The sequence below is a fragment of the Eurytemora carolleeae genome, unplaced genomic scaffold, assembly GCF_000591075.1.
Source record: "Eurytemora carolleeae unplaced genomic scaffold, Eaff_2.0 scaffold620, whole genome shotgun sequence".
Lineage (NCBI taxonomy): Eukaryota > Metazoa > Arthropoda > Copepoda > Calanoida > Temoridae > Eurytemora > Eurytemora carolleeae.
The window spans coordinates 1-9,816 of NW_019396554.1; the positions used below are offsets into that span (position 1 = coordinate 1).

The window sequence follows — 9,816 nt, forward strand, 5'->3', positions numbered from 1 at the left end:
TACATTGTACTCTGTACATTGTACTCTGTACATTGTACTCTGTACATTTTTCTCTGTACAGTCCAGTACAGTACAGTACAATACTATATAGTACAGTTCAGTACAGTACAGTACAGTACAATACTGTACAGTATAGTATAGTTTTGTAAAGTACAGTACAGTACAGTATTGTAAAGTTCAGTATAGGACGGTGCAGCAAAGTACAGTTAAGAAAAACACATGATAGTACAGAAATATGTATAAGAGTAAGCTACTTTTAGTAGAGGAAGGGGGGGGGAGGGAAATAGCATTGTGCAGTTATTTTATAATTTATTAATGTACAGGTAATATGCATTGCATTGGTGTTTTTATTCATGTATTCAATATTCTTATCTATTTTAACAAATTGACGTCAATTCTCTTCTCAAGGTACAAAAGATAAGCGTTCTTTATTAACAGAAAAACTTTTAATTTATACAAATTTTCTTGCGCTTGTGGAATCTGGAAAAAAGTTGTTTAAAAAAGTATAACAGTAATTTAAGGATAGAAACTATGAAATATTGAACTAAAGATATTTAAAAACTATAAATATTGAACCAAGGATATTTAGAAACTGTAAAATATTAAACCAAGGATATTAAAAAAAACATTAAAATATTGAACCAAGAATATATAGAAGCTGTAAAATATTTAACCAAGGATATTTAGAAACTATAAAATATTGAACCAAGGATATTTTGAAACTGTAAAATATTGAACCAAGAATATTTAGAAACTGTAAAATATTGAACCAAGGATATTTAAAAACTATAAATATTGAACCAAGGATATTCAGAAACTGTAAAATATTAAACCAAGGATATAAAAAAACATTAAAATATTGAACCAAGGATATTTAGAAATTGTAAAATATTGAACCAAGGATATATAGAAACTTTAAAATATTGATCCAAGGATATTTAGAAACTGTAAAATATTGAACTAAGAATACTTAGAAACTGTAAAATATTTAACCAAGGATATTTAGAAACTATAAAATATTGAACCAAGGATATTTTGAAACTGTAAAATATTGAATCAAGAATATTTAGAAACTATAAAATATTGAACTAAGGATATTTAGAAACAGTAAAATATTAAACCAAGGATATTTAGAAACTTTAGAATATTCAACTATGTATATTTAGAAACTGTAAAATATTGAACCAAGGATATTTAGAAACTGTAAAATATTGAACTATGTATATTTAGAAACTGTAAAATATTGAACCAAGGATATTTAGAAACCGTAAAATATTGAACCAAGGATATTTAGAAACTGTAAAATATTAAACCAAGAATATTTAGAAACTGTAAAATATTGAACCAAGGATATTTAGAAACTGTAAAATATTGAACCAAGGATATTTAGAAACTGTAAAATATTGAATCAAGGATATTAAACTACTGTAAAATATTGAACCAATGATATTTAGAAACTGTAAAATATTGAATCAATGATATTTAAAACTGTAAAATATTGAACCAAGGATATTTAGAAACTGTAAATATTGAACCAAGGATATTTAGAAACTGTAAAATATTGATCCAAGGATATTAAGAAAATGTAAAATATTGAACCAAGGATATTTAGAAACTTTAAAATATTGAATCAAGGATATTAAACAACTGTAAAATATTGAACCAATGATATTTAGAAACTGCAAAATATTGAACCAATGATATTTAGAAACTGTAAAATATTGAACCAAAGATATTTAGAAACTGTAAAATATTGAACCAAAACTATTTACAACTGTAAGATATTGATCCAATGATATTAAGAAAATGTAAAATATTGAACCAAGGATATTTAGAAACTGTAAAATATTGAATGCAGCACAATAAACTTGTAAAAAAATGTCACACATGGCCGTTTTGCAAAATGTAACGTTAAAATTTTTTGGGGAAAGAAAAAAACATATATTAGATGAGAATTTTATTCAGGGATCTGGCCAAAATGAGGAAACTGAACAAGAAAAACAAGTTTTCAATTCTTATCTTGTTTATATCCAAAGAGAATTGGATTCATGAATTTTTTGTAAAGGAATTGAGTCTTTGACACAAACTCTGATATTCCTATATCTTTGCAGATATTTTAAATTACAAATAATGTATTTTCTAATAAATCAAATAATTTAAGTTTGAAATTATTGTAATTTCAAAGATTTACACAGTTAGGTTTCTAGGGAAATAGAAAATTTGAGTGTGTGGCAAAGACGCCAGTTCCTTTATGATTGTAATAGATACAACATAATCTTAATATATCTTTGTACCCTGTATATGTTTATCTATAATTCCTTTATGATTGTAATAATACAACATAATCTTTATATATCTTTGTACCCTGTATATGTTTATCTATAATTCCTTTATGATTGTAATAAATACAACATAATCTTTATATATCTTTGTACCATGTATATGTTTATCTATAATTCCTTTATGATTGTAATAAANTCTATTCGTCTATTCGCTGAGAAAGCTATAATCCATAAGATTTTCGTCTGCTATGTTTACAATTTGTTTGTTTATGTTTTGACTGCATATGGTTGGACTTAGTAAAACAAGAAAATTACAGTATACAAACGGAGTAAACTTGTCCGTCTTCACTGTTCATCTTGCGGAGACATTATGGACACATCTTTGCAGTCTTTTACTGTTTTCATAAAATAAACTCTAGCAGACTTTATAATATCATGGCTTTTGAAATCAGATATTACAATGCTAATTCATAACAAAGACGATATCCAATTCGTCACTGAATTCCTATGTTTATTGGGACACCCTGTAGTTAGTTGGAGATATAATCTGAATGCAAATGTTTGTGTTAATCATTGATCGGTAGAGAAATAAATTCAGATAGCTTTAAGTGTCAGTTAGAGAATAATTAGATATCGTTTTTAGAGTTTTGGCATAATTACATCATTATCCTAATTCTACAAATTATATTATTAAGTTGAAATGAAATATGTTTAAATGTGAATCTATTAAGTGATTTCAGAACGTTTTTCTATTTTACTCATAAGAAAACTTTTATTTATCACGAAAATATGAAACCGTGAAAATCGCGTTTTTAATTCAAAACTTATTATTGTTTAAACCATTTCATTTTAATTTCTAATCTCTGTTATAAAAGAAAACATTAATTTAAATAGAAATTATTTCCGTCTTTCATCTTTGAGTGGTGGGGGTCTATCTAAACTTAAAGGTGGGGTCTATCTAAACATATTTACAGCTATAACGTTTTTTCGAAAACATTCCGTTTAATGAACAAAATTTAAAATCCTGGAAAAACCTTCAAGAATTAAAATTTCTGACGTCTTTATTATTATATAACATCTTATAAGAAAAATTTGATATTTTCCTTCCATGGAAATTCTTTAGAAATCTGTAGTCGGTTGAATAGTTTTATATGTTTATATAACATGTTTTTTCTTTGTTATCGTATTAAAGTTTGTATTTTATAATCCGGGAGACTGGGTCTGGGGTGAAGTTACTGGAAACTAATTATGTTTATATAACTATATAACTATATTTGGATATGCATTTATTTTAATAAAAGTTTTCCAATATTTTTGATTTAATTCAGAAGATATTGAAAAACGCATTATCTAATAACTAAAATGCACTTTTCCTATGAACTTTGTGCACTTTCGGTCCCTTCAATCAGGGACCATATTTAAAAACAATCAGAAAAATGCATTTCTGCCTGTACAGAATCCTAATAAATATTTGTTTTACCCAGTTCCAGTTTAGATTACAATTAATGAATTTACAAAGTAAAAAGAGTTACTGAGATTCTTAATAAGCCTTTTCTTACAATTTTTTTGGTGAAACCACCGGGGTAATACTCTAATTATTTTTCAAGAAAGAAAATGAAAAAACAAATGTTATATTTAGGGACCTGAAACTTTTGCTAAACTCAATTTCGTTTCTTTTAATATTGTCTTTTTGACAAGTATACGACAAAGGAATAGATTTTTTTTTTCACTAATCCTAATAGCTTTGTAATCCTTTCATATTTTAACATTTAAATTCTGTTGTATACAGAAAAGGCTAAATTTGAAGCATCAAAGGTTTACACCATCAGGTTGCAAAGGTATTATTAGTAGAAAATAAACCACTAATAAATAAAATTATTAAAAATTCTTTAAAATCTTTTCTAATGATAGTCTTTGATTTAGATGAGATTTGATAATAAATCTGCTGGACTCGAGAATAATCTAAATCTAGAATCTAAAATATGATGTAAATATGGTTCATTCATGTTTCTGTCTAGCTGAAATATTTAAGTAAAGATTTAAAAAACATTATTTGAGAACATAAAAACTTACATATTATGATTATATTTTATCATATATTCTAGTTAACGTAAAAATGTAATTTAAATTTAAAATTCAAATTCAAATTAGATTTTTAATTTAAAAGTTGAAGGTTTTCATTGAAAATAGGTCTATGGTGAGTTTTTTATATATTAATCATAATATTTTAAAACAATTTTGATTCAATCATAATAATTTGATTTATATATCTTGTGTTCTACAGAAGTATATATTTGTGTTTCTTTATTGAATAAGAATAAATAAGAAAAACTTACCATATTCACCTCCTAGAAGTACAGCAGTTGTTTCTGCAGAAACAGATCCCTACAATAAATACCAATATAAACATAAGGACAATTAAAACCTAGCTTATAATTAAAAATATGAAAATAGAAAGCTGTAAGATTAATTATTGAGTAAAATTGTTTTCACATTTTCATTAAATTAAGCATACTGTTTTGCCTATAAATAGCAGGATATGGTTTGAATTGATATAAAAACTTACCCTGCTACAGGAGGCCAGATATCCAGCAAAAAGAATAGATACAATCGAAAGAATCATACCTGAAAGAAACAAATGTTATTTAGTAAAATGATTTATAAATGTGTTCTTAATTGCTTAAACTGACTTATAATTTGCATTTAAAACTATTTAAATTAAATTGATAAATGAATATTTTACCTTATATTTTTTTCTGAGTTTAGCAGTAAAGTTTTAAACTTTATAAAGCACTAATAAATTCATAAACTTATTCATTCTTTTATACTGTTCAAACCTGAGATAATGCTTGTAAATAAACATGGACTTTAAACTCAGGATTCCAGAAACAAAAAATATCATTATTTAAAAAGTGTACAAAGTACTGTGCACAGAGAACAACAAACAGACGTACAATGTAAAGATTCCACAATGTAAAAAAGACAGAAGGCATGGTACATTCCAGTTCATTTCATGTACCGGGCCGAATTTCTACTGGCCAAGGCAAGCAGTACTGTACAAATAAAGACTATATGAGGCAAAACGGGACTGTACACCAAATGAATGATCCCCTTCAAGTGAAATTTATGTGAAGGAGAAACTCAAATATATGGGACATTACTAGTACGATTGTTTTACCTCGTAGATCCTCTTCTTGCTCTGAATTTACGCAAACTTTGATAACAAATTTATCAAATTTCACATTAGAAATTTTAACTTTTTTTTTCTCAAAGGCTTTTCTAAATTTGTAAACATTTTTTTCTCTCAAAAGTTTTATTAAAGTAGGAGTTATGATTATAAAACATATAAGATTTCAATATTAGTTGCAATTTGTGTTAGCTTGACGTGTACAACACAGAATATACAGCCTAAAAAAACAGCGTACAGTATAATGCAGTTAATGTACAGTGTACAACATACAGTGTACAGTGTACATCGTACAGTGTACAGCGTACAGTGTATAGATATCAATCTAGCTACTACTCCGGTATCCAAGTCAACCAGGACGCAACTCAGCAGGCTCAAAATGCCACACAGGGACACAAGCATAGCTATAAAACAAGCTACTACTCAAGCTCTAAATGTCACACAGGGACACAAGTGTAGCTTATCAATCTAGCTACTACTCAAGCTCTAAATGCCGCCAAGGGACACGAGCGTAGCTTATCAATCTAGCTACTACTCAAGCTCTAAATGCCACACAGGGACACAAGCGTAGCTTATCAATCTAGCTACTACTCAAGTTCTAAATGCCACACAGGGACACAAGCGTAGCTTATCAATCTAGCTACTACTCAAGCTCTAAATGCCACACAGGGACACAAGCGTAGCTTATCAATCTAGCTACTACTCAAGCTCTAAATGTCACCAAGGGACACAAGTGAAGCTTATTAATCTAGCTAATACTCAATTTCTTAATGTCACACAGGGACACAAACGTAGCTTATCAATCTAGCTACTACTCAAGCTCTAAATGCCACACAGGGACACAAGCATAGATTATCAATCTAGCTACTACTCAAGCTCTAAATGTCACACAGGGACACAAGCGTAGCTTATCAATCTAGCTACTACTCAAGCTCTAAATGCCACACAGGGACACAAGCGTAGATTATCAATCTAGCTACTACTCAAGCTCTAAATGTCACACAGGGAGACAAGTGTAGCTATAAACCTAGCTATTTCTCTTACTCTGAATGTCACACAAGGACACATGCCTAGCTATTATACAAGCTATTAATCAAGCTCTAAATGCCCCACAAGGACACAAGCGTAAAAATGTAATAAATCCGGATTCAGCTCACAAGAATTTCTTTGAGTTTTACTGTAAAAGGTTTTTGTTTTGTTTTACGCTTTCCCATTTAATGATTAGGAAGGGTCCCATTTCTTGACTTTAAGAAATGTGGAGAAACAGGTTTCATTTTCTCCAATTTGATCCAGATCAAGGAATCCTAAGCAGTGATGTGCAGTAAAGAGCAATAACTTAATTCCGAATCCGAAGCATTAATGTGTTGTGAAGAGCAATATCTTAATTCCGGATCCTGAGCAGTGATGTGTAGTGAAGAGCAATAACTTAATTCCGGATCCTGAGCAGTGATGTGTAGTGAAGAGCAATATCTTAATTCCTGGTCCTAAGCAGTGATGTGTAGTGAAGAGCAATATTTTAATTCCGGGTCCTAAGCAGTGATGTATTGTGAAGAGCAATAACTTAATTCCGGATTCTAAGCAGTGATGTGTAGTGAAGAGCAATATCTTAATTCCGGGTCCTAAGAAGTGATGTGTAGTGAAGAGCAATATTTTAATTCCAGGTCCTAAGCAGTGATGTGTAGTGAAGAGCAATATTTTAATTCCGGATCCTAAGCAGTGATGTGTACTAAAGAGCAATATTTTAATTCCGGATCCTAAGCAGTGATGTATAGTGAAGAGCAATATTTAATTCCGGGTTCTAAGCAGTGATGTATAGTGAAGAGCAATAACTTAATTCTGGGTCCTAGGCAGTGATGTGTAGTGAAGAGCAATATTTTAATTCGGGATCCTAAGCAGTGATGTATAGTGAAGAGCAATAATTAATTCCAGGTCCTAAGCAGTGATGTATAGTGAAGAGCAATAACTTAATTCCGGGTCCTATGCAGTGATGTGTAGTGAAGAGCAATATTTTAATTCCGGATCCTAAGCAGTGATGTGTAGTGAAGAGCAATATTTTAATTCCGGATCCTAAGCAGTGATGTGTAGTGAAGAGCAATATTTTAATTCCAGATCCTTAGCAGTGATGTGTAGTAAGAGCAATAACTTAATTCCAGATCCTAAGCAGTGATGTGAAATGAAGAGCAATAATTCCAGATCCTAAGCAGTGATGTGTAGTGAAGAGCAATAACTTAATTTGGTTTTTCCAAACTTAAATTTGAGATTTTAAAAATGTTTAAATAACTCTTTAAAGGTTTGTTTTAATCTAAATTTTGAAATTCAACTTTTTAGATCTTCAAATTTTTATAGACTCCTATATTTTGAGAAAACATTTGTTTAAAAACGAACATTACTGAAAGATTAAGACTTCAAAAATGATTTTACAGAAATTATTTTACTTTCCTTTCATTTCTACCTTTTCCAAATCATTGAATTTATATTCCCAAGACTTGATTTAAGGCAAACTACGCTATTTATATTAAGACTGTTACAATCTGGTCATCATTAAAGTCTCATCCTTTGTGGGTAACCCTGTAAAGTGTATAATATATTTGCTATTTACAAGTTTCTGTTTAAAAATATTGTACATTTATTGGCCCAGGTTCTTATCAATTAAGACAAACAAACGTCATCTTTTAACTTTAAGTTTACAATAAAAATCCATCTGACGGAAAGAGGAATTTAATGTGTGTGTGGGGGGGGGGGCTGGAGAAAGTATGGAATAACAAGCTTTAATACGGATTTTCATATTTTGAAAGGATTTACTTTAATAACCATTTTACTGTTTTTGGTCTTTCCTGGTTAAATTGTTGTAACTCCATCAATAATAAAGGCTAAAAACTATTTTATAAATTATTTAACTCTGGTTAAACAATGTTCGACCAAAAGTTAAGGAATTATTCGATATTATACTAAATTATATCTTATTCTAAAAACATAATTTGTGTGTCTGTCTGTTTGTTTGTTTGTATCCACTAAATGTCAAAATGGCTGAACTTTCCGGCCCAAATTTGTGAAACCACAAGAAACCCCAGGGAAAGTTTTTTTATGAAAAAAATTTCAAAAATCAGCCTCCGACAAAATTCGATTTTCATGGAACAACGGGAATGTTCTTAGTTTTGTTTTGAGATTCTAAGTTGAGTGGGTCAACTCTTATAACGAAAAGTTTGTTTCCCGGTAAAAATCGTCAAGTGCGGGTAAACGGCGGGAGTCTACGAGTACCCTGTTCAGTATTCAACGCTGAGGTGAGGTAAAATTATAAAACCAATTGAAAATTGTCAAGACGACATTATACAAATTCTTTCGATGGCTCCGAAGTTATTGGTTAAACAGAAACTAAGATAAACGTAAAGAGGTGTAGGTGGGTTCTTTTCGGGATTAAAGCAATGCAATTAATAATAAATTGTTTTAAAACTCTTACAATTTACATTTTATTGAATTAATGACGGACTTAGCAAATGTACATGATATAAGTAGGTATGTACAATATACAGCGAGATCTGTACATGTAAAAACTAATTTGTACAATCCCTGAAGTTAATACAGAAATAGAACAGAAGTTTCAACATCAATTTGAAATCTTCTTTTTTCGTAGCCCTAACACATCAACGCCCTAAAAAAAACATAAAAATAAGATAACGCTTAAAATAAAAATAAAAATCATTTGACAATAGTTTTTGGCTCCTCATTGATAATTTTTTTAATATTCCTGAGATCTGAACTTTAAAGTGAAATATTTAATATCGATAATCGTTAACGCTCGATTTCGATATCCAATGTCGGCGCTTATAAAATTGAGAATCAATCGCTTCATTTTTGTTACCCTTGCAAGGCATGACCACCGCGGGAAATCGATTAGTAATTAAACCAATCCGTAAGTCTGCCTAAGATGGATATTAATTTACAAAAGTGTAGTCTGGGGCCAGGAAAAGCCCCGGAAATTTTGTTTAAATAAAAGAAACAAATGTATAACATCATTAAAGTAACCCATGAAAAGACTTTCTTGAAGACAGAAATAAACTCTTAAAGATATTTAGGTCGACATTAAAGTCTAATCTTTTGTGAATAACTTAGTACCTGTGGGCTGTGGTTCTGTAGCTGATTCTAAACTTTCATCAGCAGTACTCGCCGGGTTCTCTATATGCTCATCTTCCTCAGTATTATCTGTAACTTCAGAGTTTTCACCATCTCCAGTTTCTGTATTTGTTCTATCCTCGTCCATATCTGTATTCTCTTCACTCGTCCGACGCTGACAACTGTTTCCAGGATTTTCGTCGTTTGTGGCATGGTGGGTGTCATCGTCATCGTCTT

General features: G+C 30.0%; 1 protein-coding gene and 1 long non-coding RNA gene across 2 annotated transcripts in view; both read right to left on the reverse strand.

Moving 5' to 3' along the window:
- Positions 1–4,618: 4,618 nt before the first annotated feature.
- LOC111705414 (uncharacterized) lies at positions 4,619–5,078 on the reverse strand. The gene is made up of 3 exons (XR_002766008.1): positions 5,026–5,078; positions 4,849–4,907; positions 4,619–4,667 (listed from the first exon to the last, which is right to left on the reverse strand). It is a non-coding gene; the product is annotated as an uncharacterized LOC111705414 (long non-coding RNA).
- A 3,833-nt stretch (positions 5,079–8,911) lies between these two features.
- LOC111705412 (uncharacterized protein DDB_G0290685) overlaps positions 8,912–9,816 on the reverse strand; it is a 22,570-nt gene continuing 21,665 nt past the window's right edge. The window contains exon 18 of the mRNA XM_023477954.1: positions 8,912–9,118. Coding sequence (XP_023333722.1) covers positions 9,111–9,118 — 8 coding nt within the window. The 3' untranslated portion in view covers positions 8,912–9,110. The remainder of the gene's footprint in view (positions 9,119–9,816) is intronic.